Genomic DNA, 24,804 nt, shown 5'->3' on the forward strand with positions numbered 1-24,804 from the left:
AGAGAACTAAGCATATTTTTTTCCACTTTTAATATTTTCTAGCCAATTTCACTTCCACAAAGAAAACACTTTACACTTTTAGCACAGGTGCCATTTGTAGCTGATTAAAAATGATCATAATTGATTTCATTCACCAAAAGATTAAATGAGTCCTGGAAAAAGAATGAAGGAGGAGTCTTTACATAGAGCATTTGAACAAAGCTGTGTTTTCTCCTCCTCTTGCTTTGAAAAAAGCTCATTCTGAGCTTGAAATGAATGAAGAGTCTTTACTTAAGTGTAATTGGTTTGTGGTTTATTATTGTTAGAGATTGGATTTAAATTTTCACATTCATGCACATATACTTGGGAAACAAATGCAGTGTAGGTAAGTGAGTGTTTAATTTAGAATTACACATCTCTGTGAGCTTCAGTAACAGTTCACCATGTCAGAGCCTCATATAGAACAATGGTACAGTACATTGGATTAATTAAAGAAGCCTTGCAGAGAACTGAATTCTCAGTATGTCAAGATTTCAATTTTATGTTAAATATTTTCTAAAGGCCAGACCCTTAAATCTCAGGGGCTGTACCAAGCAGTGAGCTGTGAATTTAACCATAGGCTAACTGCTAATGATAAGGAAAAGAGTCCAAGTTGAGGCAGCTGTAATACAGTCATTGGATTAGGCTATCAATCACTCGGTTCCCTGAGGAACAGGCAAAGACGACAAAACAGTGAAAAGGGAAATTAGGAAGGGAGGGCATGACTAGAATGAGATTCTTCACCAAATGTATCTGTTAGTTGGCTGAATCCCCCAAGCATCAGACAGGAATGTCCAGCACTGCTCTCAGACTAAAAGCCAAGTATTAGTTCTAAAGTCCTAGAAAACCATCAAATGATCATTAACTGTTGCTGTTCTGTGCAGGCTGCTACAATTGCAATTGGCTGCATTCTCCTGGTTTAATAGCCTGTAATTAGGTTAATCTCTAAACCACTGCTGTTGAGCACTCTGGATTTACTGTTTCTGTACATATTCTATATCAGAGCTGATATAGAATATGTACAGTTGAAATAATTTATTTCACAGTTGATTGGAGTTTTCAATAAACAGATAACTGTTAAGCTATCAAGTCTTACTCATGGCAGCCAAAGGCACATGTCAGAAAGCAATTCATATAAAATCATAAATTCTTCTCAGACATAATATGAGAAAAGTAAGAGAAAATCACTGGTATATATTGCAGGAAAAGAGCATGGGGGAAAGAACATGAAGGTTTATTCTGGGTGCATAAAATGAGAAATCTGTTTATATAATGGTATAGATTAACATGATTAAGTAATGAGTGCTCTCATAGTTAGCATCTTGAGGACACAGTCTGATTAACAAAGAATGGAAATGAATAGAGAAGGTAAAGGAGATGTCAGAGTGTTTCAAAGCATATTGGCAGAGTAGGGGCCTGTATTTAAACCTGATTACAATAATGGGCACAGGTGAATTATGACCTGATAAGGGGGGGTGTAACATCAGTCAGGAACAGAAAACTTTTTGTTCTGGTAATATCAGCAAGATGGAACCCAGTGGTGGTGACTTTGTCAGCATGAGTTGATTGTCTTTCCGTGTCTGTCAGGTCTGGGGGAAAAGTGTCTTTGTCTTATGGTCACCTCTTCTAATTTCAAGCAGAGACACACCAAAGAAAAAAAAATCTCTCAGAGTATTTTTGTGTATTGTCTTTTTGGAGATTATCGTGTTTAAAACTGAATTATTTCTATTATAAGAAGATTGTTATAATTAATTTCAGAGGTCATTTAACTACTTTCATTATCTTATTAATTATTTATTTGAAAAGTACTTAGCATTTAAGTACTTTCCAGTTTATTCTAACACAGGAATGAAAATACTATCAAAATTTTTAAATGGACATTATTTAAAATAATAAAAACCAAGAAAAACTGTGATGAAGTCTACTTCTAGGCTTGTGTGCCATTAAGTCTCAGCAGGTCTCAGTCTTGCCTCTCCACGGATAGGCACAATGAAGTCAACATTTCTTTTGACTTCCAAATGATGCTGAATGAGGTCTAGAGACTGTGATGGCATGCAGTATAACTCTCCATCCTTTCCTACAACTGAAAAGTTACTACTGACTATAAAAGTGTGTCTAACCTGAGAGAGCTGTGTGCCCTGTACTGTCCTGGTGGCTGGTTGGAAGGGTCACTCTGGCTGCTGACCTTTCTCTGGCCATCACTAAGTTAGAGTTGGGCCAAGCTTTCCTCTCTCAGTGTGCAGGAGATGCACATGTACATTCTGTCATTCCAGAAGTGGGTAGGTGTGTGGTCATGGACTGGAGCCAGAGATGGCTCCAGGTGGTAGTGTTCAAGTAGGCTTGGAGGTCTCCAAAACTTTGTTGCAGTGTATCTATATGATTCAGGATTAAAACCTGAATACTTGTTATGTGAGTTTAAGGAGCTTCAGTGTAGGAGGCAGAGGAAAGACCCGACAGAGGAAATGGGGTTCCAGCTGATGTGATTTCATGTCGATAATGCTCCCTGTTGCTGATCGTGCAGGGCCCGTAATTATCTTTCCTGCTGACTTGTTATTCCCTACCCCCACCAACAGCAGGGTTTGTGGTACAGGTGGTACTTAAAAGTGATCAATGAGACAACTGCCTTCTGTGGAAATTATAAACTGTACCTGTCATTCAGAACACAAGCTCTAATTATAATCTCCCCCCACTCAAAAAAAAACCCAAATCAAACCAAGAATCTGGTAGAATTTGTAAAAAATTCTGAGTAACAATTATATCAGCAGAGATTAAAACCCCCGAGTTTGACCTGGTGTGTCTCAAGCATGTTCATTTTTTTCAGTATTACTTTGCATATTGATTTGCTCTAGTCACCAAGTGGCATATGTTGTCTGTAGAGCCCATCTTTATTCTGTGGAGGGCATATTCTCATGTGAAGAATAAACACATTTTGCATTTATGAAAAAAATTGCATCACATTTACAGATCAAAATAGGAGCTAACAAATAATTAGATAAATTAATAACAAATAATTAGAAAAATGACTTCTTATTTAACATTTACTAGCCTGGGATTTCTTCCTGTTCTTCCTTCTCTCTGTGGGACAGCTGTGCTTGCAGAATAGGCTGCCTAGTGGCTACTGTCTTCTCCCATCACTGTGGGGATCCTACCACGGCTGACAAAACACCACAACTTCTCTATTGAGTGTGAGCTCCTCCCTCTGGATCAGTAGCCTTGGTAGCCTCAACAGCTTGTGCATCTCTGTGAGGATGTTGAGGCTCTCACCATTCCCACCACCTGCAAAGTGCTTGATTGATGTGCTTTAGAAATGGGTCACAAAGTGTCTTGAGGAGAAGGTTTCACAGTTACATGGAGGTGTGCTTGCTGTGAATAATCCTGTTGCAGGATATTTTGACAATCAGATACTGGGGTTTAGAAAAAAAAAAAGAAAAAAACAAAAACCAGAAATTATCCTTGGAAAAAGTTTAGACCCAAGGCAATGGTTTACACCAGTTGGCACCAGAAGGATGTACTTCCCTCATTAGTGCTGCTGTCCTGCTTCGATGTAGCATTGAAAAGTTCTACCACTGGTTAGCTGTGATTTATCATGAACTCACCAGGGAATACATCTTTATTCACCTAAATCATGTTAATGTTCTGTATTTTTTAGTATCCTGCTTGAATAAGGAATAAATCCTAATGCCAACTTCACACATAAAATACAGAAGACAAAACAGAGCAGATTTGTTTAACTGGGTAGCTCCTGGGTTTGTATTTCACTGGGCATCACTTCATCCCCGGTGAATGATTGCCAGAAGCATTTATAAATGTATTTCACAACAATCAGAACTTTTTTTTTAACCTTTTTAAGGAATGCATCTAGTATATAGTAGTCAGCTAGGGAATCTGCATTTTAATGTGCCTTTTCATGCAAGCACCTCATTATATACAATGAGCTGTATAAATGTCCTGCTCACACACAGGATATACAAATATATCCTACAAAATATTTTAGGGAACCTGCTGTAGGAATTCAGTTTTCCAATTTATGATCAATTTGCAGTTTCTGCATTATCAGGTAATTGGAATTGTCTTTCCTATTAACATGCACTGTGTAACCATCTTCCCTAAATTCTGTTTAAATCCCAGAAGACACTCGTAGTCAGGGATTGAGCCACTGTTATTTGGGTTAAGTGAGAGCTGAAGGAGAACTGCTGAGCACAGTGTCCCACTGTTTCAGAATGAGAAATCCATTGCAGGCACCTAGAGAAGGTGTTTTTAGTGGCATGAGGTCTGTCTGTAGAATGTGTGGTATCACACCTGACTCAGCACCAAGGTAAGGTTGATGCTGTGAAGAACTGTGTTACAGGCAGCTCAAAATGAGGAGAAAGCTGTGTGGTTTTTGCAAGCAGGTGTGTCAGTGAAGACATAGCAAGCTGTGTTACAGTAGTGTCTGTCTGTTCATAAATGGTTCATGACCCTATTGAGTGACCTGTTGATTTCCAAAAGAATGTATGGTTACTCCAGTCCATATTTTAACTGGGCCAAGCTTATCTTAATCCTGTCAGCTATCAGCCTGCTCAGGCTATTAGGACCATGTCAGCTGCTCACCTCTTTGAGTACCCCAGAATTGGCAGTGTTTTCACCAGTTTTTGGATATATGCTCACTCAAAGAGCTGCTTAGCTTCCAACAGTGAGTACTCAGAGAGATCTTCTCATTCTAGGCACTGATAAATTTTTTGCGCTTGAAAAGGAGGTACTGCCGAACAATACTTACAAGAATATGTTCTTTTTTTAATATATTAAAGGAGAAGTTTCTTCAGAACTTACTGAAGGTAGGATTTGAAGATTCAGACTTCCAAGGAAGAAGGTAGCACCTTACTTTCTCAAGAAATATTAGGGCGAAGTCTGCAATGTTGTACATTCTGATTTATTGGTATAAAAGAGAGGTTGTTTGCATCTTCATTGTTTATAAAATCCCTCTAGATGATCAGTCCTTAGCAGGTGTCCAGAAAGGAGGTAAACCCTGCCAGGTGTAGGGAAGTCTTGCTCCAGCTTGTTGTGGGGAGTTTTAGTACAGAGTTCCCTTCTGTGTGGGGGTAGCACATAGATTTCTTTCCGATGTGGTTATTTTTCTTTTCTTACAGGCTTAATCTTTTACAGCTCTGAGGACATCCCCAGCTTAATGTTGGAGTCAGATAGTGTAAAAGGGTCCTAAAAAAAAGTCACTCTTAGTCTCTTTTCCAAACTTGGGCTTTTCCAGGGCTGCCTCCACTGTCTTTGCTATTTCTGTTTCCCATAAATGAGATGTGCTGAGCTGCAGAAGGCAGCCAGCAGTGGTGCTCTCTTCTGCCTGAGCTACCTGCATTGCCTTCCTGAGCTGTGCCACTGCCACCACGTGTCTGTGTCCAAGAGTCCTCTGGGACTGTCCCAGAGAGGCCCAGCTCAGAGAACACAGCAGATGGAAGCAGAGGTGCTGGCCAAGTACAGCTGAGGGTTATCCCTTAAACATCAGGCACTTCACTAGGAGACTCCTAGGCTTCCCCTCATCCCTGTACGGAGTCAGGCATTCTCAGAGGTGGCTTCCTTTCTCACTCCATTGATGCATCAGAAATTTGAGGTTAGTATATTCCTTACATATTAGTATATGTACAGCTGTCAAATGCCTAAGGCAGCGTGCATTTTGTGGTGAAATTTCAGTGGTTAGGCAAGTAAATGATGCAGGGTTTACTGGTGCACCTTAGATTTCTCCTTTTGAAAATGCAGGTATATGCTATTTTATCCCAGTCCATTTTCTAATCTGATGTTACAGGAGAAAGTGGTATTTTAAGCTTGGCATTAAAACATCTTCCAATCAGTTAATGTAAGCATCTGGTGTTTTTATGTATTTTAAAAGCACTAATAACAGCATTGCAATCCCTTAATGCTGTTTCTCACATTCCTGTTACAGTAGGTATATGGCACACATCTTGTGGTTTAAAAAGCTCAAAACAAATTTCAGCAAATTAATCTCAGTGTTAGAAAAAGTATCACAGCAGCTGATATAGTATTTTGTATTTATGCTAGTTTTTGTAAAAATTCATGACATGCTCCCTGGGAGCTAAATATTGACAAACATGCTCTGGCAAGCAAGATCAAGCTTGGTGAGTTAGCACAGCTCAAGTCTCTGCATTGACACTGTAACCCAAGTCTGGAAACTATTATCCTACACCATTTATTTTGGCTTTATAGGTGATACTGTCCACTTGAATTAGGGATTTCTGCTGTATTTTTAATACTGTAGCTGTGGATTCATATTTGATTTAGGACCACAGTACTTGCAAGGTTGGTTATACATCTGAGTTTGATGACATCTTCAGTAGTGTATTGTGTATAGAATCACAAATGACAGCATAAAACCTACATGATTTCAAACCTACAAGCCAGAAGTAAACATTGAGCATAAAATAATTTTAAAATCACATTTATCTTTTAAAGTGTAGAACAAACCATGTCCTAAACCTGTGGGTCTGTGAAAGCTGTTGATCAAAAGTGAAGTTTGGACATGTATTCATTATGGGAAGTAATTTAGGAGATTATTTTTTTGTGTGTTCTGTTGGTAAAAAGAAAAATCTACTTTTTTACTAATTGTAAGAGCACTGTTTGTAATGCTCTTAGTTTACTTCTTGAATTTCTGAGTAAAGAACTTAAGCCAGTTTGGGCTTCTAGTAAACTTGGCATATACATTAAATTGATTACCAGATGCATTGTACAACATATGGCATTGTACAGCCTTTGTGTGCTTCATAGTATTTCTTAAATTACCATCATTTGTTTTGATTCCAAGAATGCACTTGTCTCAGCTTCCTAGTGCTTAGGACTTAAATGCAGGCTTTCCAGTGCTGAACAGATGTGTTAGAGTTTCATATGGAACATTTATACTGTTGTGAGTTTTCCTCTTCAAGTTTTCCATACAGAGTATTGTGTCAGCAATAGCTCATGTAAATGGCATATCTTCATTTTGGTATGTACATTGATTGCCTAAAATAACCTTCAGAATTCCTAATGATTCTACATAATGAAGAAGAGCATGGAAGCAACACAGAATGCCCAAAGATACTGCCTCCAAAGTGAATCAGCTACATTTTCTTTTAGGTTAGAGAAAAACAGGAAAGAAGGATGAAGTAATTCATTTATGGGTGGCAGCAACAGTCAGCTGCAGTCCTGTATGCTTATGTGAGCCCCCCATTATTTCCATGCTTGAGGCTGTGGTGTGAATGGGCAGAACACTTCATCCATGAAAACACACAGAACAGAATAAGGTGCTTGGCATGTTAGTGTGTCATTTACTTCTGAGAGGAGGCTGCTTGTGTTCATTTACAAAGCATACTTCTAAAAAGTTATGCTTTAAATTACAAACAGTTTTAAAGAAAAGGGTAAGAGGACATTGTGGGACAAGGGACAAGGGATTTGTGACCAGCAGGGCCAACTGCTGGCTCTTCTGCTCAGCTGGAATTGCTCTCTTTACAGACATTTCCAGGCCTTCCCTTGCAGTCTTTTTATTCTGGGAGATAAAAATGTTATATTTCTGTATAGCATTTGGACATCCTCTCCTAGAAGGCACTGTGTAAGTGCCAGATACTGCTGCTGTGTGTTTAGCAGTAGCAGTGTGTGTTCTGATCAGTATTTTAAAATCAACAAACGCTTTGCGGGCCCCTGGCTTTCTGTTAATTGGCCTTTGCTTTGATCACTGAAGACCAACAAATGCAGTTTAGGAGTTGTGTTGCTACCATTTTTCTTCAGTGGAAGCTGAGGGGATGAGTAAGTACATCAATTAAGTCCCTTACTCACCCTCTGAGCTACCCTCATTGGATAATTAAAGTGATCTGACAAAGCAATACACTAAATTCCCTTGCACCCCCTTCTGTTGCTCTGAATACATCAAACAAATGAATATTTAGGCCTATTAATGCTGTTATTTTTTATTAATGCAGAAAGCAGAGTTATGATATGGGTGTATAATTTCTTCTTGAAATCAGCACTGAGTTGTGTGACTGGTCACAAGCAGGACTGATATAAACATGTTTTAATTACCAACCCTCAGTAATATATCCAGAGCTAGTAAAGGCCTCTGCAAATAGGGTTTGGGCTTTCTTTATTCCACAAATTGTTTACACAGCATGGACAAGCAATTACTTTGCTTTCCATTGCAGCACTGATTCTTCAGCTTTCAGTATGTTCTCAGCTAAAGAAATGGCATGAAATTTCCTATAATTGTGAAAGTTATAAAAAAGAAGAAAAGGAAAGCAAACTTTAAAATTGTCATCTATGCACATCTAAGGCCTCAACTAAATCCAAGGTATCACCTCTCTGTTGGAGGGGGAGTCTTTTTCATTCATGGAAAACTAAGGGTTGTCCTGTAAATTTCATTTTTAAAAAAATCACAGAATGTGCTGAGTTGGAAGGGACCCTCAAGGATCATCGAGTCCAGCTGATAGCCCTGCACAGCACCATCCCCAAGAGTCACACCTTGTGCCCAAAGGTATTATCCAAATGCTTCTGGAACTCTGTCAGGCTGGTGCTGTGACCACTGCCCTGGGGAGCCTGTATCAGTGCCCAAACACCCTCTGGGGGAAGAGCCTTTCTTTAATAGCTACTCTAAAAAAATTGAAGTGTAAGGAACTAAGTATTTAGAAACTTATGTACCTAGTTATGAAACCATAATTATAAGAAAGTGTTCTTGTATAATGAGCACTACATATCTGTCATACAGTGTTTTAATGTCTACAGTAGTTATTAGCTGAATATTTCCATTCTGTGAGCAACTGCCATTTTTGAAACTGATTGATGTTTATGAATAAAGCACTTTTATTATGTGTTGCCAAGTTCTGAGGACCAATCTTTATAGCCTACAGTGCCTACAAAGGAGTGATGATACCTCCTCTTTCTGTGGCTAATCACATCTGAAGAAAGTGAAAGGCTGAAATCATTGTGAGCATTGTGAGTTTTATTCTGGAAAACTTTAATTGCATTGTAGACTATTCTACTGCAAAACGGTTGTAGTGTTTTATCTGACAAAAGTGACATGTGAGGAAAATAATTTTACAGGAAGAGATATGTTTGAATATAGGCAACTAGCACTGTGAAATGGCTTGGCTCGAGGCAGTGAATTTATTTGTGAGCTGACAAAACTGTGGTCTCCATTTTTCATTGTCTGGGTGCAAAGCAGTCTTCTGATAGGGCATGTTGGTTGACCTTTCATTAGTTTGTTTGGTGGGTTTGTGTTCTGTCCATTCCAACAGATCTGCAATTTCAGAGAAGAAAAAGTACAAGAAAAAAGAGAATGCCCCCCCAAGTGTTTATCTTCTTAAGGCCACACTGTCTTGCTAGGGCCTAGACAATCTCTAATCATGCTTTTAAAGTTTTTCAAAGGAGGAAAGCTGTAAGAAAACATTACAGGCAAGCTAGTGATAAATATTGCTCAGAGAGAAGTTCAGGCTTGTGGAGATTTTGTGAATATTTTGTACATTACTTAAATTTCTTCAACCTCATCCTGCCTCTGTCCCTTAGAGACAGATCTATAAAGGCGTAATGTCCTCGGGCTCCCCTGGGAGCTACCAGAAAATGGGAGCTTCTTGTACTTTCCTCCCAAAATAAAGCAGAGAAAGAAATTGATGCTAGCCAACACTGGCCTATAATGTAATGTCTGAGCTCAGCTTGTAGGAGCGAGTTCAGCTGCTGATCCTAATCTAAATGCACCAAGAGGAAGCCCCCAATGACTGTATTTCTACTTTGGAAACCACCTAAAGATAGAAGATTGCTGCTTCAAAGACCCATCAGGTTCTGTATTGAAATTAGTAAGGCAAGTCTTGAGCTGAAGAATCCTCCCAATAAACTGTCTTCTGCAGGTGGAGTGAGAACCCAGATGTTCTTTAACTCATAATTTGATCACCAGATTATAACTGGTCCTGCAAAAATCACATCCTATCCAGCCCTCAGTATGAACAGCTCTAGGTTTTGCTCTTGATCCCATGAATCTTTGTCTGCCCAGATGCTTTTGTGTCAGAGGCTGAACCAGCAAAGTGAAATTCTCAAGAGCCCCCATGCTTCGTTTCTTTTCCCAACCCTGCCCTGGTAGCAGCAGCCTGCTTCCCAAATATCTCAGAAGGCTCTGGTATAGCTTTTCTTTCCAAATGATGACACAGCCCACCAGCTTACAGACACATGCAGATCCCCATGAACAATCAAGGTAGGTAGTTTCCATTTATTGCTGGGAGAAAAAAAAGTGTCAAGTAACTTCCTACTCATCCTGTGGCAAGCGGAGTAGGGCTGTGTGCTTCAGCTACCTTAGGTATAGCTATCAGTTCTCCTACTCTTGGTTGTGTGAGTCTTGAGAAATGGGAAGTGTTGAAATAAATGGCTATGATACACACAGTGTTGAAATAAACATTTATTTTAACACATTGTATGTGATGAGCCATTTATTTTAACACTTTTCACTTGAAGTGTTGAAATAACAGGTTTTATCAGGGGACGTGTCATCCACTGTTTTATGTATATGTGAATATGGAAATACATCTACTGAGTGTGCGTGTATATATATACTCACTCAGATTATATGGATATGTAATAATAATAATATGGTAGATGTGTATGTAGACACTAATGCACAGGCAAATACAGTGTTTTCTACTCAAACTGAGTCTTTTGTTTCACAAAAATTTGTGTTTGTGATGTATTTTTAATATATCTATGTATCTATAAATAGATCTAAATATATTGGCACATAAAATCCTTTATTGCTAGGTAACAGCAATTGGATGTGATAGATAAAGTAGAGGGATGGACAATAAAATAGATAAACCTCAAAACAGGACAATGATTAACTTGAGTTATGTAAAGCAAGAAAGAAATATTTTATCTGGGCTTTCTAGTTATCTAGACCTGGTTTCTTGAGTTTACAGTAGTTTCTGAAGTTCTGCTTCCCTTTCTGTGATGGACTTCCTAGCACAAGGTATGAATCAGGTTTTGTAAATGACCTGAAAAGTTGTTGTACTGAATTTTTCAGTAATTTTGGCTTTTTAAATGCAGTGTAGGAACCTCAATTCCCTGCTCAGCAGGCAGTCACGTCTCTTCCAGTGTGTCCTTACTTGTACAAAATTGCCTTTTGTGGTTAGAATTATGTCTGTTCTCCAGCACTGGCACAGACGTGTGGGCACACACACACGTCCTGGTTCCAGGGTCATGTTGACCATGGTGGTTGTTATGGAGGTTAAAACCAGCTCAAACAGCCGAGACTGCCTTTGAACAAATCTGTAAATAGCCAGGACCATTTCTACCACACTTCAGGTTAAATGTCAGTCTCTGCATTGGAATAAAAGGGCAGTAAGACCCACCCTGTGATAAAGTGAACTTCTCACATCTTTTGAGGGGAAGAATTCAGCAGGAACTCATTTGTCCCTTTGTGATGTCTGCCGTGATCTTGTCTGGCAACTGGGCAATATTTTCTAAGTGGGCTGTTGGCTGGTTCTCATGCTGGTCCTTCTCACCTGTCCTGTTCTTGTATTATGTCAGGAGCTTACCCTGGCTATTAGCACTGTTTTATTACCCTTTCGATACTGTTGTCTCGTTATTGGTTTCATTGATTGGCACTGGCACTCTCTGGGTAGCAGGCATGGTTTGTCCTTGCCTGGGAAGGGTTGCAGTGCAGAAGGTGCCAGAGCTCCTGCAGCAGCAGCAGCCCCAGCAGGCTGGAGCAGCTGACTCGGGCTGCAGGTCGTGGTGGGCAGCAGGAGCAAGGCGGTCACGGCAAGGAAAGGGCTTCCTGAGCCAACCAAAGAACATGGAAAGCATTCCATCAGACAGCTTCCAGCTCCAGGTCAAACCAAAGTAGAAACCATGAGTGAAATTATATAATGAATGTTTGATGAATTGCAACAGAAAATGCTTTGCTAGGTTTCATGCTGACGACCAGAAGTATTGACTTTCAGTGAATCTGTAGTTTTCAGTGAGAGAATGGCTTTGTTAGGAAATGTTTAACCACTTCTTGCAGCATTCACAAAACAATTTGTATCTGTCCTCTTGGTTTTTCTTACTGAAGTTTGATATGAGTGAAAATTCCCCCAGGTCTCCATGGATAACTAATATTTACAGATAAGAAAAATTTGATTTTTCCCTCTCTCTTTTTCTGATTCTAGCCTTTTTTTAATTAAGGTAATTCTCTGATGAGTACTAACGTTTGTTGAATAAGAACTCTGGTGATTTTATGAATTTTTAGCTGAAAGGGGATTAATAATAATTTATATTAATTTTAAAATGCTAAAATTAAATCCTAAAAAGGACACTTATTTTTCTCTATGATTATGGAAGTTCAAGGTTTTTTTTCTTTTCTATTTGAGTACATTTTGGTATTTTTTAAAGGAAATATGAAGCAAAATTATTGCCTCTTTCTTCCATTCAGAGGTCAAGATGAATTCTGTATGTATCAGAAACAGAATTGATGTAAAACTTGAAATTAAGAGGAAGGGTCAATAGTTATCAGAAGAACTACTGACACACTATCAATGTACCATGATAGTCACGATATGCTGACCAAAATCCTGTCAGCTGATATGGTTTCAAGAGCCTGCTATAGCAGAGTTAGATAGAAGTTGTTTCAAATCTGCAGAATCATTAACTTTATTCTAAAGTCTTGTGACAAAGTCCTGACTTCTCTGTAGGCAGCAGAACCTTTGCCATTGATTTGGTGGAGTTGGTGCATTGCCCATCACAATGTTTGAGTAACATGAAACATTAAGTAGCCATTGGTTTGAAGGTGTGGGCTGACTGATGTAGGGATATTCCATAAAAGGACTATTCCCTCAAATTCTCCATTGGTACATGAGTAACTAAAATTTTTGGTTGGAAATAGCCAGAGCCTGAGTAGATAGTATATATTGTTAGTGATTTTGGCAAATAGCTATTAATGAGTAATAATGGACTGAAGGACTGACCAGGCAGGGAAATAGATAGGGAGCAGTGAGAAGAGTCATCTCTGGATCTTGAGAAATGCTGGGCTGTGCAGTATTTAAGCTGTGGCAAGGTGCACCCTGCTCTTGCTTTCTGGGAACTTCTGTGTTTTTTAGTGCACTAAGTAGTGTGTGTCCCATTTGCAGACCTCCTAACAACTGTGGATAGTCTTTCTGTCTAAACACGTCTGTTCATTGGGTTTTCTTCTGCATATAAATGCATTCTGTGGTCATTTTGAAGGATGTGTCTGCTACACTGTTTCATTAAACTGCTGCGTTATCAGGTAATTGTTTAAACATAATGCCATAGCACTATCAAAAGGAAAGGTGAACTAATGGCATTTGCAAATGTCAGGGATTATCTTAACACTTTTATTATAGTTTATAAAAAGTAGGTTCAGGGCATTCCATGGCAATTATTTCCACAGAAATTGGTTATTTAAATAAATTGCTAATTATCTGGATATGACAGTATTGAAAACCCTGCTAATGAGATATTTGATAAGTGTAGCTTATGGTGGCCACCTACAGGTGGCAGAAAGAAAGAACGAGCAGAATAATTGCAGTCAGAAGGAATGTGATGCAAATGGCTTGTGTGTAACCTGCAAGTTTCCCTGGACTGTTTGCAAATGCAGATTCTGTAAAGTGCTTTGATTGCCAATGTTATGCAGCATATACACTATGCAGAAAATGTCTTAACAAAGAATTACGTTTTCTGGGCTTTTTACCTGATTCCAAATGTTCTTGCCTACTTACTTTCCGAAGCATTGGATTGGTATCCATGATGCCTGAACTGTTCCAGACCATTTTCCTTCTAGAATGCTTTTTACCTATGTTTTTATTTTATTTTTTTTATTTTTTTTATTTTTTTTTTATTTGCTGTCATTGGGTTCTTTTGTCATTAGCATGATTAATTTTAACAGTCTGGGGGATAACTGTGTCAGCTTTCTTCCAAGAAGGTATCTACAGAAGGAGGAAAGGTGATGCTGCTTAGTTTTGGGGGCTTTCATTTTTTAGCGGCACAGACTTTAGTGGTGACTTATTAGTAAAAAATTATGTATCAGCTGCTTCTTTTTTGCAATATTTAGGTGAAGTGGTTTAAATTTCAAATTTGTAATATAAAATAATTGTAGTTGAAAATGCATCTACTGTCCAAAAGTATGACATTTTGCTTACCTTTAAAATCTTTCTGTTGTTTTTGTTTCTGTTTCTGTTGTTCATAGAGAGTTTGATAAAGACCATTGAGACTGTTTCAAGATTCAGTCTCAGTAGTACCAGTCTGAATTGATTCCATTGGCTGTTTTTTAATGGACCTGGATCATCTCTTCTTAAAGGCCTCATTAGAGCTACTGCATATATGCATTGAAAACTTTAAACTGGCACATTGGTCCAATATATTGCAAGTGAGAATGTAGCCTAATATTCAAGATATAAGATTATTTTTCTTCCATTGGTGGATCACTGGGATCAGAAGATCTGGATTGTTTCTGCTAGAAATTCCCAAAGCTACTGGTCACTTGAAACTTAACACCAGGCTTCTTGAAGAAGGTTTGGCTCTCAAGCCACAATCTAGTGAGCATTTTTGGTGTTCAACAGGATCTCAGGACTCTTAGTAATTACAAAGTCATAATAAAATATGTGTCTCCTAGCATTGGTAAAGGGTTTTTTACTTCCTAAGGAAAAATAAGCAAACAAGTAAGCAAGTATATTATCTTTCATCAGTTTGTCATCAGCTTGCTATCCTCAGTGGACAAGAGCAGCTCTGCTTACCTGTGCTGATGAGGGAAAGACGTTTGATTGATGTATGTTCTGCTTCGCCTTCATGTTGTGTTTTCGCTATTGGATTTCCTTGACTGATAGTCTGAAAAGTCTTACTTTTTATTAAAAAAAAAAAAAAGGGAGAAAAAAAAAAGAAAAAAAGAAAAAGTAGAGAAGGCCAAAGCTCTTTGTTTTAAGGCAAGAAAAATGTCAGGAACTTGTACATCTTAAAACTATTTCATTGTTTATGTCTTTCTGAAATAGCAAATATTTGTTCTATAATTATTCCATAATTAATGAGATTTGACAGAGTAGCTTTCAACATAGAGTAGCATGTCATCTCCATGAGATATTTTTCTGTCTTTCATTTTTATATCATTCACCTGCCTGAGGTCTTGATAAATGGACTTGTTTATTAAATCTCATTATTTTACAGCAAGGTAAATGGTAGCCACATCTAGCATCTGGTAGCAGCTGTAACACTTCTATCAGGAGAGTACCATATCAGCAGTTTCCTCAGCTACGGGTGCTTAACTAGTGGAATTACAGATCCCAATGTGTCAAAGTATGTGGTAGATGCTTATCTTTTAGTATGTGAGCTGTCTTTCAAATGCATGCTGGATTTGGACCTGAGCTTCTTAAATACCATTGGATTTATCAGAAAACGTTCTGCAAATTCCCACTACTACTTACATATCTTTTAAAATTTGGCATTAAATCTCCTTTATTTCAACCTTTTAAAAACTCCTTCTCCACAAATCTCTATAATGGAATTTATTACTTTCCTATGTACTTGGATGAAAATGGAGGAAAATAAAGATTGTTAGTCAAATTGAGTGTTCATTTCCTTTTTTTTTTAATTTGCTTTCTTTTTAATAGCTTGGCATTACTATTGTTTCTATTGTTTGCATTCTTTTTTTTTTTTTTCTTTTAATCTGGTAGGCTGTTTCACCATTTCATTAGGCAGTAGGATCTCTATCACAAGCAAATCACGTTGTATTCCAGCCCAGCAGCTTTTGTTACAGAGGGGGAAGCTTCTGAACTGTTCATGAAAAACTGTAAGGGAAAACAGCTTCAGCTTATGTTGTGTTTGTTTCATAAGACATAGACTAATAAGTAAATGCTGGGATGAATGGTGAGACCTTAGTGAACCCTCTGATTGTCATTACATCCATTTATTTACTCTCATCAGAAGCACTCCTGAAATGTTTTTAAATTCATTTGGGTGAATTATAAATGAATGGAATACTTTTGCAATCATACCAATTTATCACTAATTTACTAATCACCAAATGTAAGTAATAACTCATATTATGAATATCAAATTCATCTAGTACTAAAAAGTACCTATGTTCCATAATAAATTCTAAGACTCATTGCTAATTCTGCTAGACTTCATTGAATCATATGCTTGATTTCTTTGGGCTAAATGAAGGCCTTTCTGATTACCTATTGTGCTGAAACCTTAAATAACCTGTCCTTTGGTCCTTTTCCTGTACTGACCATGTACAGAGACATTTAAGTGAGAAAGGGGCTAATTATATTCTGGAAGTATTTTCTTGTGGAACTCTTCTACAGGATACCTCTAAGGCCAAGGGTCTACAAGCCTTTAAAACCCATTGAAAGCAAACTCTTGAGAGTTACGTTGGGATTAAAAGTGTATAAACCTTGATGCATCAAAGCAGATTGGGAAGAGATTTCCCTGTAGCCATATGATTTCACAGTGAACCAGTGTCTGTATTCTTTCACCTTTCTGAAAAACAGCTACCTCATCACAGTGAGATTCTGGAGCTGTGTCAGCCTGAAAGCAGTGTACCAAGTCTGATGATTACTTCTAGCTTCAATTTCGAAAACTGAATATTTGAAGAATTTCCTGAACTACTGTTTTTGATGAGATTACTTTCAGTGGTTTTGGCTGTGTAGTGTATGTTTTGGCCTGTATGCCCTCCAAAAGGCTTTACTTGTAAATCTGCCAGGGCAAACAGCATGGTTTCCATTTTTCTTTTTTCCCTCAAGTGTTTCTCTAAGACTGGACCATTAATTATGTCATAATGTTTGCTCTTTGGACACTTAGCAGTCATCCTCACTTAAAGAATTGTTCTGTTCCTTTCAAACACATTACAATCAATCCAGCCCAAACAATGGGAGATAGTCCGTAATGTCCTAGGGAAAGCTCCTGTTCAGATCCTTTCTGTGATCTGTTCTGTTGGGATCTTAGATTCTTTAAAGCAGTTTTGGTGAGAGTTCACATTTTTATCTATCAGACTCTAGTTTTCCTGAAAACATATCAATAGTGCATCTTGGATTAGGCTATCCCTTTCATGTGCACAAAATTTAGTTGCTGTTACCTCATGCAGTACTGAGGGGGAAAAAAGCTGCCTGACAGCCACAGCCAGAGAGGTCCTTTGGGAGTGATGTGTCCTCTCTTACGCTATTGTTGCCCAGTGATGGCATCAAATTATCCTAAATCTTCTCTAAATTAAGTAGAAATTTTAATAATGTGGGGTTTATCTAGAGAAATCACAACTAGCCTAAAAAGTAACTGTAAGTGTCGTCTGTCTATGCTGTCCATCATTTAATGAGCAGCATCTGTAGGCATATTTTTAATACTTGAATGCCATCAGTAGAATGTAGTCAAAACAGATGCATTGCAGATACAGTGTATTAAGACTTTAATCATAATCCTCTAAATATAGCAGGGTGTTGTCTGACTCAACCTCTATGTACCATTTGAAATATGAGCTCCAGTTTTGGAGATACTACCATAAATGAATATACTTTATTCTTTTGAGAATTTAACTATCATTAATTGTTATAGGGGGCTTACTTTAAAAATTATCTGAATCTACAAACATCCAGAAGGGGAAACAAATAAAATATGAAATGTAAAGTGCAGTGAAATGGCACCTTTAAACAATTTTTAGTTGAACATAAATGAGATGTTTGCTCTTATTTGGACAAAATTTAGGTTCAAAAAATCAACACGATTCTTTATGTAGAAACATAGATCTCTTTATCTACAGTGTACTGTATGGTAAAGTATTGCTTTCTGTCTCAGACTTTCTTAGTCTTTGTTTTGAGCATCAGCTAAAATGCTCACACTAGCTTTGAATTGTTTATCCAAATATTTCTGCCATTTTCTGTATTTCAGCCACACGCAAAATTTGCTGTACGAGTGTTGATACCACCTGAAACCCACTTGTGTCAGTTTATAAATGAATAAAACCTCCTCACCTCAGATTTAGATGTTAGTTCCTGACGTTGCTGTGCCATGAGGGATGTGCAGTTCCATCAGGGTCAGTTGGGATGTTGCTCACCCAGTGTCCTGGTTTTCTGTAGGAAATGCTATCCGGCCCATCGCCCTCCGCGCAGTGTCTGCCATCGCCCGTGCTCTCCCAGGATTTCCCATACTGGCAACTGGAGGCATCGATTCTGCTGAGACTGGCCTTCAGTTTCTGCACAGTGGGGCTTCTGTCTTACAGGTACCACTTCTTTCTTTAAAATGTTAACGTTCAGCTAACTGTGATTAACATTGTAATGGATCTTCCTTTCACGCATTTGGATAGTGCGGAGTTTCTACCAGTGACAAGAATTTTCATGTTTTTAACTTCATACTGCTTGCTAAGAGACATTCATTTCACATGGAGGAGGAGGAAGAGTTGACAAAAGAAAATTTTGTGTGTTACCAATACCAACCTGGGAAAAGGCTGACCATGAGTCTGTTCATATTCATTGTATCTGGCTGAGATGATTTAAAATTTAAACATCTCTCTCCCTTGTCATACAGACAGGGTTGACACAGGGTTAACCTAGACCTGTCTGTTCTTCCTGTATTCTGTTCTTCTTTTCTGCAAAGAGCCTTCTCAAGGTGAGAGTGCTTCCAAAGAGTACCACGTTGGTCTCACAGGGAGCCAGTTTAAAGTAACTTTAGTTTATCCAGGCATCTGTGTCCCTTAAGGGTGTTCATTGAAATGGGGGGCGTAGCGCTGCTCCCGCTGCATGAGGTGCTGGCGTTGCACTGGAGTCAGGTGTCAGCTGCATTCAGCAGTCAGGCTCTTTGCATTGCCTGAGGCTGGTTTGAGCTGCTGGCCACACAGGCATTGTTGCTTAGTCCCTGTCCTGGAAGGAAGCCTTGGTGGCCTCGTGTTACAGGCACCAGGAACCTGGCCGAAAATCAGCCCCTTACCTGCTCTGCCAGGCATGTCAGGGCAGCACTGCAGCATGTATGTTAGCATGGCTGAGGAGCAGGTGGTCTTTATGGTCCATTGTTCCATTGTATATTGTTACATTCTGGTAGATGTTCAGCCCCTTTATCTGTTGGTCCCACCATAGACAACAGCAGCTGTGGATCCTGTGAATATCGGCTTTGTGTCACTCCATGGGATGACTAGAGTGGTTTCATTCCCACAATTCACTTTGACATTGAAATTAGATTCAGTGTGACCACCCTTTTTACACAGCTACAGTGACTGCTGTGATTAGTCACTTGTTTGCTATGTTTCACCAAAAAAAAAAAAAAAAAACCAGCTCAATATTTTGGTTTGGTTGGGTTTTTTAATGCACATCAAAGTTAGCATCTCTGGAGGCTGAAGCAGAAGGTTTTTTTATATACTTGCTATGTTCCTTGGATTTATTAATACAATTTGCTTTTTTTTTTTTTTTAAGTTGTATTAAAGTGATTCAAACTTTTCTTTTTCATGGACAGATAAAAGATTGACCTTTCTTACACAATTGTCTGAGAGCTTCTTCCATATAAATACTAAGTAAAATTACAGGGCAACATTTGTCTATAAAAAAAACTAGGATTGGCAAGGAAATGTTTTTTGTGCTCTAGATGCATTTCATTTGTTATTGCTAATAGAGCTGCACGTTCAATGGCTTTTTCTGCAACAGTGTTACATGATCTGAGCTACACAGAATGAAATGATTTTCTGTTCTAGGTCTGCTGTATCTATTTCTGGATGACTAAAAATCAAGGGATTTAATGTCACTTTCACACTTCTATTTCATATAGACTGTGTAGCTGCTTGGTTTTTATTCTTTATTTTCTTTTCCTGTTGGTTTGTCCCAGTGCTAATGGGGAAATTGTGAAATACAATTTCATGCAGACATCCCAGTCAGTGCTCAAGAGAAAGACTATTTGATTTACAAGACATTAATTATTGTTTTTCATTTTAGTAATAATCAAATTCTCTGAAACTGGCTTCCACAAATTACTCTGATCTATACAGATCTTTTTCCCTTTACAGAACAATTTCTCTTTTCAACAAATTTTTCCCAGATATACTGAAAAAACTCGTATTTTGTCCTTAGGTTTCATGAATTTAACTTAAGTCATCTCTAGAACTGATGTTAAACTCCTCTGGATCAGAACTATCCTCAGATTGAGTGGTTTATTTCTGTTTCACTAAAGTAGGGAAGCCATTTAAACTAATCTCAGATAAATGGATTTTAAAGTGGCTGGTATAGGTAAGGATCTGAACTAGTTCAATTACATCCATTTTAAAGTAAGCCTTTAGTAAGCTTCATGCAAGATTGTGAATACAGGCCATAAGTCTTTCCCTCATGATGGGAAGGACATATGGAAGGGAGAAGGAAATGAGTAATCTCTACTGAGACTCATGGAAGAAAGGCACTTACTGGGACTAGACTGAAATATATTTGCTTTTCAGATGAGATACATTGTGACAGACAGAAGACAGCCTCATCTTCAGAGGTCATCTTTGGACCCCAGTTAGGATTATGAGAATCATTTCCATTGTTTTCCTTCTAAACAAGGTCATACAAATAGCCAACTAATATTCTTTTCCCTGAATCCCTATCTCTTGCATGTGTCCTTGGTATCAAATGCCCAGCTCTCTCCTTCAGCAGTCCCAACCTCTGTTGTTTACAGCTTTGACATTCATTTCTGCTTTCTCAGTACTGACATGCAGAGTGAGTACAGAATTTGTAGACAGCATCAAATAAAGTGATCTGCTGAATGACATTTAAGATTCACTGCATAGCAAGTCCCTGAGTTAAACAGGTGGAAGCTGGGACTGTACTGGGGAAATTCTATATGTGTCTGATAGCTTTATCTAAAGTATCTGCTTTGGATACTGTTGGAGGTGGTTCTGGAGAGACACTCAGACTGACATTTTGTGATCTGACTTCACATTTCCAAAGCCACAAGGATGCCTTATGACAGATCCAGAGGAAGGAAGCAAGCAGCCTGGGCTTTGGCAGTGATGGGGCCACCTCTGTGCTCAGCTGTGCCAAAGAAGCAGTGGGCTTAAAGCCAGGGTGTGTTGCTGCTGTCAGCACCCTGTTACCCAGCAGTGCTTGAAAAGGGAAGGGGCTGTCAGATCATCCAGCACTGAACATGGTCCCATACTGCAGGGCAGCACAGGCTGTACTGATCTATCCATGGAGCCCTGCTCAAGGGAAGCCACTGCCCTTCCCTTCCTTGTGTCCCAACAAGAGTCCTGTGTCTTCTCTGCCGTGGGAGTGGGACATTCAAGGCCTAGGATAATAAGAAGGCTTTGTGTGAGTTGATTTCATTGCAATGTAGCATATCTGTTAGAGGAAAGGTTTATGAATAATAAATGTTCTTCCATTAAAACAAGATCAGATTTTCCTCTGCAGATATTTCACCTGCAATCAGTTCTCCATAATTTTTTCCAATTGCTTTTATTTTTAAAACATGGGGATTTATCTTCCATTTGCAAAACCTTCATACACAGGATTGCAAGTCAAGAGTCAGGTGGTTAGCCATATTTTGCTGTATGCCATAACCACCTCAAGTGGTATTAAGCAGGTATATTAGGAAATGGTGTGGGGGGAGAAAAATATGTTCTATCCCCTTCTTTAGAAGATGGAGTGCAACATCTTCGTATTGTTACTCACAAAACAGTTTGGATGTAAAGAATTTTGCAGCAGGTATGGAGAACAAACTAGATTATCATAGTCAATAGTAGCTGGGCTAAAGATTTTATACAGCAATTTAACAGAGCATTTTTCCCCTTCATGGATTTCAGAAACACTTGCAAAATGACCCCAATAGTTTTTTAATTTCTCATTAAAGATGCTGAAACATTTCAGTCATTCTTCAGCTGGTTTCATAGCACTATAACTTTTTTAACATACCTAAATCTACCAACCCCTTTTTAGTACAGGCATTAATTAAATAATTATAAAATATTTGTATAAAATAATAATATTGAGATAATCTTACACTCATTGTATACCAGGAGCTCCAGAAATGTCTAGAAGCACTTGTGATACCTGTCATTATTACAGTTTTCCAGTCAGGCTGAGGTATTTTTATTTCTAATTTAAGTACCTTTTTCTTAAGCCCAGAATTATCAAAAATAGACGTATATCAATTTTTTTTGCATGTTTTGAAACATGTATGTGATTTACCATGTCACATTGATGGTTTGTTAGATTTTTGCAAGGTTTTGAAAATGACATACAATTTTTAAAGTAATCTTGCTGCAGGAAATTAAAATGGGAAACAATTATAGAAAATTCCAGTGGAAAGAGAAAATGCATTATGGAAAAAGCAATAAAAGCATAAAAATATTAAAGTAAAAATCACTTCACAGTAGCCTGTATGATTCAATTGTAGATCAATATTGTGTAGTTAATGCATTAGCAGTAGAGCATTAATTTGCAATTACAGCAGGTGATCTGATTCTCTGTGTTCTGTCCATTGACATAAATGACCTTTTGTTGAAAGAGACTCTGTAGTCATTATTTCTAGCAGATGTAACTAAAAAAAAGAGGTAGAACAAAGGGGTACTTTCTGAAGTATACTTGTTTCATGGTAGAACCTTTCAGCATTATACTCTGGTATGGAATACTTTGTTCATCTGGAATATTGCTCATTTTCATGTAAAGAATACAGATTCCTTTTCAAATAAATGTCTTCTCTCACAAAGTTTGGAGGTCACACATGTCCTCAGTTTCAGAAATGGATGTCTGTAGGGTTTTCTACCCAGTAATGATTTAAAATCCACCCATGGAATGCTGCTTCTCAAAGCAGCACAGGCAAAGAGCTGTGGCTTTGCCCTGAGCCCTTTTTCTGATCCAGCTTCATCCTCCCTCACCTCGCTCTTGTCCTGGCTGGGATGCCTGCCTTGCAGTGCTGTTCCAGTGGGTGCTGTGCTCTTGTCCTCACCACGTTGTGTTCAGCCCATGGGCACCTGCTGCCTCCAGGCCTTGCCCCGTGACCCTCCTCATCTCTCGGGCAAGGGAAGAGGGTGGGAGTGTGCCCGAGCACAGGCAGAGCTGCCATGAAGCTGGAGCTGCCCCCTGCCCCTCTCTCCTGCCCAGCACCACTTGTGGGTGGGACCTCAGGAGGAAGAGGAAAACTGTTCTGGAGATGGGACAGCCCATCACAGGAAAGCAATAGTGATGAGTTTTGCCTCTGTAAGATAAACTCTCCCTCCAGCGTGGAACACGGTGGTTTTTGTGAGACTGCTTGTGGATTTTTAACATTTTCAACAAGCCTTCTTGTTGGTACCTCTTTGGAACAAAAGTCTCAAGGGATTCAGGACAATTGGATTATTATTTTTTCTTCAGCAGGCTTTTTACTGAAGCATTTAGCTGAGAGATTTTTATAACAGCAGGATGGCCCTTTGTGCGTCAATAAACAGGCTTTTCCATCACAAAATCGTGGGACTTGATCCATGAGACAGTACTGTTATTGTACTTGTGCAAATGTGAAACCCTGTAAGGAGCCCTATACCTTTTTTTATGGCTACAGAACTGCAAAGCAGAGATCTGGTTCTCCATGTACTTCATTACTCTTCTTTTTAGTCTGTGTCAGTGTCTGTGAAGTCAGTGAAGACTCCGATACCTTAGTTAGGTGAGGATTAGATCAGGCCAAAAAATTCTCATCCTGGAATTACCATTCATGCCATTTAGTGCAGACTGAAGAACTAAAAGGCATTCAAATCATGGGAGTGCAGAGCAGGGGAGTGAGGGAGCTGGCCCTGTGTTTTGAAATTCCAGGTTAAGTTTCTACTGATAACCATTGGGGAAAAAATACTTTGTCTTGCAATGAATAGCCACGGTTTTGAATGCAGACAAAGAGTCCTTTGTCTCAGCCCTGTATGAGGAGAATGAAGTCGGGTGAATTGCTGCAAGTCTCAAACTGTCACAGGGTGCCATCAGTGTGGCAGAGCAAGGCTGTGCTTCTCCTGCCTGGACTCCCAAAGAGCCCACTGCCCTTCCTCTGCCTGTCTTTACCCCAGCACATGGGGGGAACACAGGCTGCAGGCTTTGCTCTGTGCCAAGAGAGTGCTCCAAGGGCGGATAAGCCCTAGAACAGGCACACTTGGGCACCAGCTGGACATTGTGAAGTTTCTGACACAGGCTGCTGCTTTAGGAGTAGAAGAACAAAACCTCTCTGTACAAAGCTGTCCATGACACAGAGAAGTTAAGCTGCTAGGCCTAATTCTTCTCTCATCATTAAAACTGATGAGGGAAGAATAGGTTGCTGGATGCAGTGTCAGGCTACCAAAATGACACGAGACAAGATTCAAGGGATGGTACTTTAAACCCACCAAGATTTTTTTAAGGAAAAAAATGCCATTTAAGGCAAAACCACTTTTAAGATGTAAGTCCTTTGATTGAGATAAGTGTAGTCTCCTGTAGAAAGAGCAGTTTTTAGACTGTATTTCCAAAGAAACTTGATAGGTATTTGTACATCCATTTGAGTATCTTCCATCACATTTGAGGTTTTGTGGCCATTTGCACTGAAATTTGCCAGAAGGGAGAAAGTGTTTTACTCTAACAAATTTTGAGAAACAGAAAAGGCAAAGGAGAGAGAGTAGCTGCATTCCTTCACTGTAAGCACAAGCACACTATGAGCTCACCTTTATTAGACCTCTGAGAACCCGCATGGGACAGCGCTGTTAGGATTGTGTCAGCCACAGGAAAGGCTTTAATTGGCAGTCACACCTTATTAGACGTCAGAGAACCCAACCAGGAGACACAGAGCTGCTGGAAGCCAGATATCATTAGCTCCACTGCTCACAGAGCCACGCACTGAGAAAAGTCTTCAATGGATACAGCA

General features: G+C 38.9%; 1 protein-coding gene across 5 annotated transcripts in view; it reads left to right on the forward strand.

The window, feature by feature from the left end:
- The window catches only part of DPYD (dihydropyrimidine dehydrogenase), a 347,633-nt gene that overhangs the window by 265,426 nt on the left and 57,403 nt on the right, over window positions 1-24,804 (forward strand). For all 5 annotated transcript variants that reach the window (XM_086842923.1, XM_086842920.1, XM_086842919.1 and 2 more), the window contains exon 19: window positions 18,081-18,223. In XM_086842923.1, the coding sequence (XP_086699049.1) occupies window positions 18,081-18,223 (143 nt within the window). The remainder of the gene's footprint in view (window positions 1-18,080; window positions 18,224-24,804) is intronic.

Source organism: Cyanistes caeruleus, chromosome 9, assembly GCF_971803275.1.
Source record: "Cyanistes caeruleus chromosome 9, bCyaCae1.hap1.1, whole genome shotgun sequence".
NCBI lineage: Eukaryota > Metazoa > Chordata > Aves > Passeriformes > Paridae > Cyanistes > Cyanistes caeruleus.